Raw genomic sequence first — 12,524 nt, forward strand, 5'->3', positions numbered from 1 at the left:
TGCCAATTTATATTTTTTTCCTTTTTTTTCTCTTCATTTTGGTAGCAATATATTAATATTACGCTAACTCCTTGATACTGTTAATGGTATTAAGTTTTCAATCACGTTTGTTATTTTTCATAAGTGACAAACTACTTGCTAAATCAAAACAAAAAAAAAACCTTTTCAACCACAACAACCTGATGCATTAGCTGTAAAATTGAACTCACTTTTTGGATCACGGTAATTGTCTTTCAGAATAAGACCAACAATAACGCCCTGTAGCGAGATTCCAGACAGGATGAGATAGAGCCCTCTCCATCCGTACTCCTCCATTAGCCAGGCTATCACAAACGGGAATACACTGGTGCCTACACCGCCTCCTACATTGGATAGACTGTTAGCCAGTGTTCGCCTCTCGTGAAAGTACATGTTGATTGGTACCATTGAGGCGAGGGACAACAGGGAGAACCCGAAACCTGAAAACATTGTAAAGTTACCAAAAACATAACTAAACGCAATACATAGCATTGTTAAATGATTTATTAATCTTATCCAAGAACTGCGAATTGCTTCTTTTCACAACACTTTACCTGAATATCATGGAATGTGGATTTTTCGCTTAGTCAGCTCCCATGCTAATTGCACAGGAAATATTCACATGGAAATCTGCACTTGTTTATATAGTTTTGTCTGTGAGTGGAAATATGTGTGTAGATTTTTTATAAAAAAGTAAGCGAAAAATTTCACGCCGCGAATGATTCCATTTCAAATTTACAATACTCCTCTTTGATAAAGTTCAACGGGAGCAACAGTTTTGATTAATTGACAAAGAAACAAACTGCTTAAACTTTCTTTTGTTCCAATAATCTTTGTTTGTCCTTTTATCACTTTTGTATATTTTCAACGAATATATCTTTGAGTAGTCGATTTGTCAATATTTCTTGACCCTTCATTGTTTTCTTGTGCTACTATGTTGTCAGCATTAGTTTCTGTAGGGACTTCTGATTCGTTTGTAATGTTAAAAGATACCTCCATTTAAAAACTTAAGGCATGATAACTATGTCTTTTTCACTAAGATTAAGATTGTGGTATTATTCCAAATTTCTTACTACACATATTGATATTGTGTATTATTTGAAACCCTAACAGTATGTTTATATTTCCCATTAATAGTGATAGTTGAGAGGTATAAACTTTCGCGGTTTTTTTTCCGCGAAAACCGCGACCAAAGTCCGAAAGTTTATTTCGGCAAATTAATATCTAAACCAGCGCCGACAGAGCATAAACGGTACTCATCATCAATACAGGACATATTTCGAGACGCAATTAATTGTTTTTGATATTTTTATCTTGAAGTAAAATAAGTGGCTCAAACTTTTCAATGGTGACAATGGTGTAAAATAAGTAATTTTTGTAACTGAATAACAATACTTATTTGTCTGCTCCTGGTTTTGATAGGGAAAAATACCATTCGTCAGCGATATATCATCTTTAAGGTTTTAGACCCTGTTTAAACTAGTGATATTTTGTATGCCTAATAAATCATTACTTAAGTGTACTTGAATATAACTCACTTGATAGAAAGTGTTTATGCATTCAATCTGATACAGATCCTAATTATCCCTACGTTTGATAAGAGGATCCGACAACATCCCATTAGGGGTCATGTCACGATGATCAAAGTTTCACTGCCAGAATTTTGACTTGGGACGAAATAGTTTGAAAAAACTGTCCGAATTATTTTCGTGTATGTGGGCATCTCGCCCAAAGTGCACAACAAGGCTAAACATATATTCACATTGGGACGAATTGGCGTTATCAATTGACGTAGCAATGTACACGTGGTAAAAGGTCATCCGAGCATGACCCCATATGAGATGTTGTCAGATCCTCTATTGAACGGAGTGGTTATAAGGATCTGTATATTAATCAAATTGGTATGCATCAACCTTAGGTATTACTGTTTTCGTAGATTATTGTGCTGTTTGTAAATTCTGGCAAAATTAGTAAGTCAACAGGGTTCGGTACATATTTCTGTCACCAAATAACCATGCCACAATGTTTATTAATGGCTATAGCATGTACAATGAGCGCTTGTTTGACCGGATTCGACTTAACAAAAGCATACGCTTAACACAATAAATGCACACATTTGTATAAATACATGATAATTTCTATTGCTTTAAATAGTTCTAGTAACAGCTGGATAATGGTTAGTTATAGTGGATGGCATTCTACCACGATATTTGCACTTGCGCACTAGCAACGCGCAGATATTGTTTTCTAAATACTGTTTGATTTCTGTTTGTATTGCATGTAAAGCACGACTTAACGACATGTAAACAAAAACAATTTTTTGATAGAAAGTCCGTATGTATTTTACAATACATGCATAATAAACACAACGTGGAAATGTCAATGTGTAAATAATCCTCTAAATCGTGATTGACAGATATTATTTGCTGTATGGTTACCACTAAGTTTTACATTATCACTTTTGATCCATGGTGTTATACTCAATTCTTAATACCAAAACAATAATATCGACTTTAAAACATAACTGTTATTGAAACTAACATTACAAAAAACGAGAGTAACGTATTCAACAAAATATAGATTAAAACCATGTTATCTAGAATTGAAGGCATTCTTTACACTTCGATGACACTAACTTAAACTGTTCTGGCATGTTTCAAGTAACCTCAAACTAAATACTGGATGGAAACGCAAAGCAGTTTGATGGAAATGGAACTAATGTAACAATCCTACAGTAACTATTCCCCCTCTGGATTTATTACACAGGCCCATTGTTTGTACTGCAATTACTGCACAGTTTTCGAATTATTATTAAAGTAAAACAAGGAAAAACTACTTTGAGAAATGCAATTATCACGTTATAGTAACAGGCAAACATGTTGATATGTAAGAATACATTTCGTTATTGTGTGTTAAGTCCAATTAAAATAAGCATGCTTGCGTTCATATTTATAGTTTGTCTTCTAATTATCACTCATGTGGTTATATATTAATTGGTGTCAATCCATCAATTAAAAATTACGTTGTTAACAGCAACGTAGGCGACAGCATAGAAATGAGTGTTACAGAAAACTGTACTGTGAACGTTTGATTCAATATACAGTGGCTTGGGATATTTATTCAGTATGATTTTATTTTTATGATCGAATTTTCATTGCTAACATTTGTTGGTTTAGAATCAGGTGTTTTTCAATACTACACTAACAATTATATGTGTATCTATTCCCAAATTAAATTAGTTTTAATCTATCCCCTAAGCGCCTCACGTACATACATTCACGACATGGTACTGACCTATCTATCTAAACAGTATAAATAGGTAATCTTATGTAACAGATATCAAATAACTCACGTGCGCGATTAGAATTATTTCATTACTTACCAAACTATGAACATTTATCGGTTTTTGTTTCTTACAGAAAAGAGACCTAGATACTCAGTAACTTAGTTCATTAAAAGAGAAGGTCATATCCGGAAACCCTAGAAATCCCCGTTTTGGAAAACAGCCTGAATCAAAGGCAGGACAATGACACACATTCGGATGAAAAACAAAGGATGGGCATATAGATTGTCCTAGGTAGACAGTAGTCACACGGATTACGACTTTGACGGTTTACAACAGTTTGAGATTTATTTTATGCATTAATGCGATAGATAATTGTTGATTATATGTGTTGTTTGTATGATTTTTGTTTTTTTTCTTTATATTTCTTTTATATTAAAAGACATTTCCTAGCAATGTTATAAACAAATAAACATATACAATATATACAGTGTGATACACATTCATCCACACATTTACAAATGAGTTTTTTAACAGATAGCATTGCCCTATAATTAATAAAAGGGAAAGACAGTTAAGAAAGGGGATATGGAAGAGGTAGTGCAGGGAGGAAAATAAAGTGGTTGTACTTGAGGAGGAGATTTGTGTAAAAAGAGGTATAGAGACAGGGTCGGGAAAGAGGAGGAGGAGAACAGAATGCATTTTTAATTTCCATACATGATTTTACATAGTAACTTGAATAATTCAATATCAGGTATGAAAAAAAACTAATGTAATTAAACATATAATGAACATGCATATAAATAAAAGTAACGTATAAAATTAACATGATTTAAAGTCAAGGTTTTGACAAGATTTACAGGTTTTGTCCATTTTTTCTATTATTATCAAATGCCTCTAAATAAATTTGACCTTTTCGATATTAGCTATACATTTCTTGCACAATACGCTAATCCTTAATGGAATCGACTAATCAAAGTGATTTTTGTAAGCATCTACTTCTATAAATGAAGTGTTTATCAAAAAGTATAATTTCATTACCACGCCTGTTATATATAACCAATGCGGTTGAATGGTACAACTGCTTTGTTTTTGTTTCTTTATTGATAGAGAGATTTATGAAAATAATTTCAAGGAGTGTTTCAAAATCACGGTTTTTTCTTCAAAAAATCACTTTTAAAAATGTGTACTTCAGTACAATCCCAAATAAGATGGGCAATTTAGAAGATTATTAAATAGATATATTTTAAAAGTTTTGATTGCTTTTTCCATTTGGGGAAGATAAGGCATACCTTAAAAAAATAAAAAATGAAAATTTATAAATGTAGTGTAACGCAAGTGTTAAGCTCTTTTAAATGATAAACTTGTCGAATATGCTTTATGCTTTGTTACGGAAGCGGGTATTAAAATACTGTAAACCAAGTATTTTTCACATGATACTAAATTTCGCGTATATTCTTGACAATAATGATTCAAAGAACAAAAATAATATTCGCGAAATGGTTGACTTCGAAGAGCGAAATTAGATCGCCGCAAAAACATAATTGGTTTACAGTATGTGGATATTCCTGACATACATTACCTCCTCAGCAGAGACCGTACCAGTTATCGCCCCATATGTGATATACAAGACGTGGAATGAAGGGACAAACATACTGCAGGCCAACCCGATTGACGATATCAGCGATCCCAGTACAACCGTGACACGTATCCCAAGCTTGTGTTCCACCAAACCAGCCACAGGACCTGAAATATCACATATAATCGAATAAAGACAAGAACAGACAAATACAGTGGACCCCCGATAATCCGGACACCGCTAATCCGGACACCGATAGTCCGGAAAACTTGCAGTCCATACCAAATTGTAAGTAATTCGGACGGTTTAGGCTGGGAAAGAAGGTATCCGGATTATCGAGAGTTCATTGTACTGGTATTGGTGGACTTCATTTTGTTCTACTACTAGTACGAAATATTCGATATATAATTTGAAATAACATACAAAAATTTCCTTTGAAGAGTGTTGTGATAAACAATAGGAATAAACTTGCAAAAATAAATCAATTAAAAGCTGTCTTAGCAACCATCTCTATATAAAAACCAACTGCTTAATAATTCCAATTTCTTTAGTCAACTTTAACACAATTTTTACCTGTGTATAACGACCTGTTTCCTGTGAAGACTACTTTTATTTGACCCTACGGTGGTCTTCATACATTTTACAATATACATTAGACTTTATAATTAAACAGAAATGAGCTTTATACGCATACAGACAACCCATTATATGCCAATATGCATCATTTATTTCCGAGAAATGAAATTTGATGAATTCAAGTGTAAAACCGTGACCCAACTCAGATAAATATGTTGGGTTTAGATGATATAAGAAAGAAGCTTTTCAACTTCAGCAAAATTTTATTTCAAAGATATTTGAGCAAGCACAGCCTATATGAGTTCTCTACCTAAAAAAAGAAGGTTACCCAAACATTTCCAGATTCACTTAAATTGACAAAAAAAAAATAAAGTTATATATATCGGCAGGCTTTATGATTTCAAGGTACAAGATTTACACAGCTTATCTGGTGGACGTCTCTGCTAAAGCATCACGTCAATAGCCTATGTTTACATTGCCTTTTTGTCAGGTATTTCTCTGAACAAATCCGAACGACTCAACCTAACACCGAGTTTACAGAAAATATACTAAACGCGTTTATATATTTATATTATATGTTTTATATATGTTGCTATTGGGATCAAGGGGATCTTTTGATGTTTCATTTTATTTTCATCAAACTTGAAGCAACCAAATCGTAAAACACCTTAACATCAATTACATATTGATCATTACGTATCTAAATACATTCTTTTAAACAATTTCCTCCATTTTATAGAATATAAGTCTTTATAGTAAGTAAAGGTTAAGATTATAGCTTGTATTTCCGTCATTTATTATAATTATAAATGACAAGATTCACTTTAAGAATATGGAGTTTTTGTTGTGTTTTCCCATTATACAAATAGAACACAACCATGGTCTTTAATGACGTAGGGCTAAATATCATTTTAATCAATACTTGAAGCACCGCTTTGGTACATTTCATAGTAAGTAGTGCCGTAATCGACTTACCTGACAGTAACATCAGGCCCGTATTAAATGATCCTATTCCATTCGCCTCACTTTTACCAACATGGAATTCCTCTATCAGTTCCCGTATGACCAGTCCAACAGATTGTCCTATACCATTGCTGATTAATCTCATCATAAACGCACATCCAACCAACAAGCAGCCATATTTGGTAAACTCCCGCCGAGGTTTAGATTCGCTGTCCTCCATCGCTCTCTCCAAATCTAAAACTCAGAATGAAGTCTATCTATATAACGTACGAGGGAGGGTTTAGGGTTGTTAAACTAGACCGCTGTAGCATATGTTATCAGGAAAGTCAATATCGGTGAAGGGTTAACAAACACTGTACATATAGCGCACACTATGTCATTTCGTTATCTGTGCGATTGAACTCATTTGTCGACAAACCTTTGTCACGTAGTACAACGTTTCATTACTGTCGTAAGATTAATTAAAGTTTTCCATAAGAACAATAAACACATTTATTGATTAAGGATCGCATTCGCACTTCCGAAAACTAGTATTGTTTTTTACTTTACATTTTTACATAAATAGTTATAATTAATAGCATAATAATCTTATTAAGAAAAATGTAAGATCAGAATTTTCATATATCAAATAAGGGTGTCTTATATCAGTATTGAGTTTCTTGAATGTTCAGATGAGTTTTACACAGTAATGTATAATGTTAAGAATTAGTTCATTCCTTTATCGGTACAGTAGGATACTTACCTGTTATATCCTCTGCATAGATGTACCTAATCCTTATTCTAATTCTTGACCCCCTTGTAGAATCCAGAATGTTTGGTGTACATTCTGATTAAAAGACAACACTGCACTTAACTAGTGTTAACTTACTTATTTTTGCGAGAAACAGATTTTCGCTAAATTTCGCAACAGCGAGAACGCGAATTCAAATGTTACGCGAATATATGAAAACAATACTGCCAGTAAAATTCCATTATCATGAATTAATGTGAAGGGTTAGGTGGTGGTTTTTGTTAAGAAACTTCAGAATTCCGATATCTCCAGCTTTTGCAAGTCTCGAAATGATCACAAATTAAAGGAGACATTAAGTATAATAACAAATCACTTTATTTCAATAAACTATATTTTGACGTCTTCGTTAATTTCAAATTTTAGCAAATACACGAACTCACAATCAAGAGCAGTAAATCAAATTGACATTTTGTAATTACTTCGTATACAATTAATCGTAAAACATTCGAATTCGCGTTTGAGCTCTCTGTGTTTGAGGAGTCGAAAGTTAAGAAAAGTGGTTTAAAACTTCTGTCGTCTTTATCGGAGGGGTCGATTTTAAAATAATAGTATATTAGGAGGTGAAATTATCACCTTGAGGAGCATACTGGTTATGAAATAGCTCTCTCCCTCTCTCCCCCCATCTCTCTCTTTCTCGCTCTTCCCTCACTCTCTCCCTCTCTCTGTGTCTCAAATACAACTTTATATATTATGTATATCTTATCTTGTAAATGCCATCTTGTCTATGTAATTTGAATGTTTTATTATTTTTGGGAACGGGCTTTATATAAGTTGTAAAACTTGTGCCCAATCCCATTGCACATTTTGCAATAAAATATGTTTAAATCAAAATCAAATCAAGCTCTCTGTCGCGAAATTACGCAAAAATGTGTATCCCGCGAAAATAAAGTGGTTTACATAATCATTGTCAGATCTATGGGCTAAAAATTTGGTGTTAATAAGGTCAGTAAGTTAGTGATGTGATCACTGAAGATCAAAGTAGATTAGAACCACGTGTGTCTATAGAGAAAAAGACCTCTTCTTCATCATCCACATATGATACATCAATTTCATTAAGTCAATATCTCAAAAGAGAGACTAATAGCGACAACATCACCACAAGACACATTTTAAGTCCCGAACAAGGTTTGACCTCACGAATGAAATGGTATAATTTTGATACATAGTGTGTGGTTGTATTGCGTCAGGAACGAAGTCGTCATATTCAGAAAAGAAGATATGAATATAACTATGATTTCCACTTTTTGATGTAGACACATTCGTTAATACATTAGAGGTCTTTAAATATGATATAAGCAGGTTTTATTTTATCTGTGTAACTTTTCAATCTGATGCAACAATTACAATACATATGCCAATGAAATCTACACTTATCCTTCGCCCGTTTGTCTGAACGATTTTGCTCATTTAATATACCAAATGGGTCAAAGTATTTTCTTTCTATTGTTTTGAGTTGGTAAGCAGTAATTAAAAAAAAAAGTTGTCATTCGCTATTAAAATTCGACAGGGCGATTGTTTTTCCTAACATCAAACGATAACGTTATATGCATATAGCGTAATACACATATCGATGTTCTATTTTGTTACCCCACTTTACTTCACTAAAACAAAAATAAAAATACACGCTCCCTCATAGCGATTATGTTATTGGCGACCCTCAACACGTTCATCTCTTGGACTCGATCAGACATACGATGTTCTCATAAAAAACCTCTGTCCTCTATTTTCGCGACATCGACTAATTTGCTCGTTTTAAAGTCTAACAACTCTTCCACATCGATGTTACTCTGCTATATACACTAATGTTGTTATACTTATGTTAGTTGTTATATTTTTATATTTACATTCTAAGTGTTTCGTCACTATATGAATCAACCAACTGGCGAAAACATACATTTGCCTATGAAAACACTATAAATATACTATGAATACAACGATTCTCGTGCATCGATCAGCTGATTTCAAACAATGCGCCAGTTTCATATCAATAAAAAAAACCCACACACCCCTGAATATTTTAATGTATAATATCTAATGTGTTGTTTCTTGATAGAGAATAAGCTTAGGTTTACTGTAATAAGTCAATCAAATCTTATTAGGGCTTTTCACCAAATAGACCTATTGTGTTCGTTAAGTTTCTTATTCTTCTTCCTGATTTTGTGAACGCTCTATCAGTCAAACGGTTAGACATAGGATAAAAATTATTTCAGTATGTTAAAACTATGTATTTGAAGGTGTTCCATGAACAAAATTAAGTAGGTCAAAAAATCCAATATGGCCGCCATGACGGAAAACCTAAAAACACAAAAACTGCTTTAACTCAAAAAGTATGAAAGCTATTTCAAATCTATTTTATTGCAGGGAATGGACATATCTAACTTTTCCCCATTTAATGTTTCCACAAAATATGTCTCGTTAAAAAGCTTGCTAGAGGTCAAAGTTGACCAAAAGGGACTTTTTTTTATTCAATGTTTTCCTAACTTTTAGCTTTACATCGATGCAGTATGCCATTCTGAAGGTTCTGATGTCTTCAAATTTAAAATTGGTCAACTATTATAGATTAAATTTTTATGACGTTATTAATATTTAACAAAGAAATTTTGGCAAATTGTCCGATCAAGCCAAAACTCACACAAAATCTTCCACAATATGGTGTCGATTCAAATTCAAATATGGCCGCAATGACGTCACTTCCGGTTCAACCTTGACAGCCATAACTCGTAATAACTCAGCCAATTTCTTTCATTTTGTTATGTAGAATAGTGTATAGAGCAACTTTGTAACTAAACATTTTTTTTCTAAAATGTCAACTTCCGGTTGATAATTGACTCATAATGCTAATTCGCCGTTTTCGGTGAAAATCACGAATACATCTTCTTGTTAAGTTCTACATGGTATAGAGGCTTGATATTGTGTATTAAGTATTATTTGGTAGTTGACTATCAGATTTGAAATAGTAAACGACCTTGACCTTCATCTAAGGTCACAGAGTGCTTGTGATTTTAGAGCTATGAAAATGATCAAGTGAAAATACAGCTCATTGAGACAGCTGCAGCTCGTGAACCACAAAGCCAATTTCTTTGATTTTTGGATATGTTATGTAGAAAAGAAAGTGAAACAATTAACTTAACGACCAATTTTCTGTAAAACGTGAACTTTCGGTTGCAAATTATGGTAAAAGTTCAAAAGAGCTATTTTTTTTACAAAATCATTAATAAATCTTCTTCTCAAATTCAAGAAGGCCTACAGACCTAATATTTAGCATGTAGCATGCTGACATGAATGCCTACAATGCTTGTTAATATGATTGACCTTCATTGATATTCTAGGTCACAGGGGCCAAAAAACATAAAATCTTCAAATGACGTCTGCGCTGTTCTACTAGGCCTAGAAATCTAATATAGACATGCATGATGCTGAAATAAATAACTACCAATTTTGTTAATACGAATGACCTTGACCGGAATACCTTTTAGATGAAAAGCCCGTCAAATTGTCCCAGTGCCAATTTCTAGTTTTAACTATATTTCTTGTGTATCATTTGTCATTTGCAAAAATAGGTCGATCGGAAGGCGGAAGCTTGGAAACGCGACGTTGTGGAACGACTTCGTCATCCAGCTGTTCCGTTAATCTCGTTTCTCGTCGTATATGGGTGTCATAATGTGTCACAATATAATATAAAAACCTTTCAATAATTTTCATTTTCATAAATTATTCTAATGTAAATATATGGTTTGAATGTATTTTTATAATTTTCATAGCGGCTATGAATAGCAGAAGCTATCTACATATCTTAGATAGCTTCTGCTATGTATTGCCGCTATGAAAAATAGAAAAATACATTCAATCCCTATTTGTGTGGCGATTTATGCTGTTTCTAATCGCCAGCAGAAAAGCGAAATTTATTCGCACTCGATAAATTGTATTTGTTAATAACAATAATCATCACAAAACATACGAGTCATCATACATATCTGTGTGAAAGCGGGTTCATTTTGTTTACATATGATGTATATACCGCTTTGTGGTCTAGATATATATGTATATTTGTAATATGCTATTTATAGAAAAAATCAATTTGAGTCCTTGTTAATCATGCGCGTTGATACAGAAATGGGATAAAAAGCAAATGAATATCGTTAGGTTCAATTAAAGTAGTATATGCAATGATCCAATTAGGTTTTACAGCTTACTATTTATACCAATGATTATACAACGCTACAACTTTACGTTACACAAGCAAACGGAACTTCCTACGATTTTACTGTACCTGGGTTTTTTTTCTCGAGGTCGACAGTTGACACACAACGCCCGGACTGCGGGTATAGGTCAAGTGAATTGTATTTTAACAGGAAATATTTTATAGGACTATATATATAGATGTGTATGTGTATATATTGTTCCCTGTACAGTTTTATCTCGCTGTGTTTATCTTCGCTCTCTCCCGCCGTGTCTGGCCTCGCTGTTTTCCGGCAGCAGTTGACCATGTTGTATTTATCCCCGATACTGCTGTAGCTTTTTTTTTTAAATTAGGTGTAAACATTTGTGAAACAGGTTGGTTTTCATGTCCCGCCATTTATGTCCACGGGATAGAGTAAAGTATATGTTCCATCACATCACTTTCTGCTTCCACATGGAGGCGGTCACGTCTGACAGGTATTTTTAATTCTTACGAATATGGATGGAAAGTCATTTTTTCTGGTTTTCTTTTACTTAAAGAGTTTTTATTACATTTCTTTTCAATCGATTGACAACGAATAACATGTTCGAATATTCTAATTGACCAGTGAAGTTTTATATCTGTGTATCCATGCTTTGTCCATTGACATTCTATCCATGCTTAAAATAAAACTTGCACAATAATGTTTTATGAGAAAACTCTGAAGTTCAGACACCTTTCAACTGAAAAGATGCCATAAAGATAGCAGTATATTCAAGACAAGTCTATGAAGTATTGCTAACAAGATAAAACATTTGGCTATTACTCGCTGTGACATTTATTCTTTCACTCAAGTACCAACAGATTTACACCATATACCAAAGACTAAAATACTTATTCTCAATAAGTTTGTATTGTACTGCATAACTGATGAAATTATGCTCAGTTAATATCGCATTGTTTATTTATTATTTTCACATTTGTTGTTCTTGTATTTGTCGTGTAGGTTCATACACATCTATTAGCAATCAGCTATTAAATTCCGTGAAGTCGATCAAGGAAGTGGGGGTATATGTAAAGCAATTTGTGCTTCTACATATTTACAAGTAACAACTCGACAACCATATTGATTAAATAAGGCCACTTTCACAGAGGA

At 33.3% G+C, this 12,524-nt stretch overlaps 1 protein-coding gene across 3 annotated transcripts in view; it reads right to left on the reverse strand.

The window, feature by feature from the left end:
- Positions 1–12,524, reverse strand: part of LOC138333533 (monocarboxylate transporter 4-like) — a 37,840-nt gene that overhangs the window by 2,868 nt on the left and 22,448 nt on the right. For 2 of the 3 annotated variants that reach the window (XM_069281980.1, XM_069281978.1), the window contains exons 2-4: positions 6,432–6,653; positions 4,904–5,047; positions 210–458 (exon numbers count right to left, since the gene is read on the reverse strand). In XM_069281980.1, coding sequence (XP_069138081.1) covers positions 210–458; positions 4,904–5,047; positions 6,432–6,639 — 601 coding nt within the window. In that variant the 5' untranslated portion in view covers positions 6,640–6,653. Of the gene's footprint in view, positions 1–209; positions 459–4,903; positions 5,048–6,431; positions 6,654–7,161; positions 11,663–12,524 lie in introns of those variants that run through there. The other variant, XM_069281979.1, reaches the window with a different exon arrangement.

The sequence above is a fragment of the Argopecten irradians genome, chromosome 10, assembly GCF_041381155.1.
Source record: "Argopecten irradians isolate NY chromosome 10, Ai_NY, whole genome shotgun sequence".
Lineage (NCBI taxonomy): Eukaryota > Metazoa > Mollusca > Bivalvia > Pectinida > Pectinidae > Argopecten > Argopecten irradians.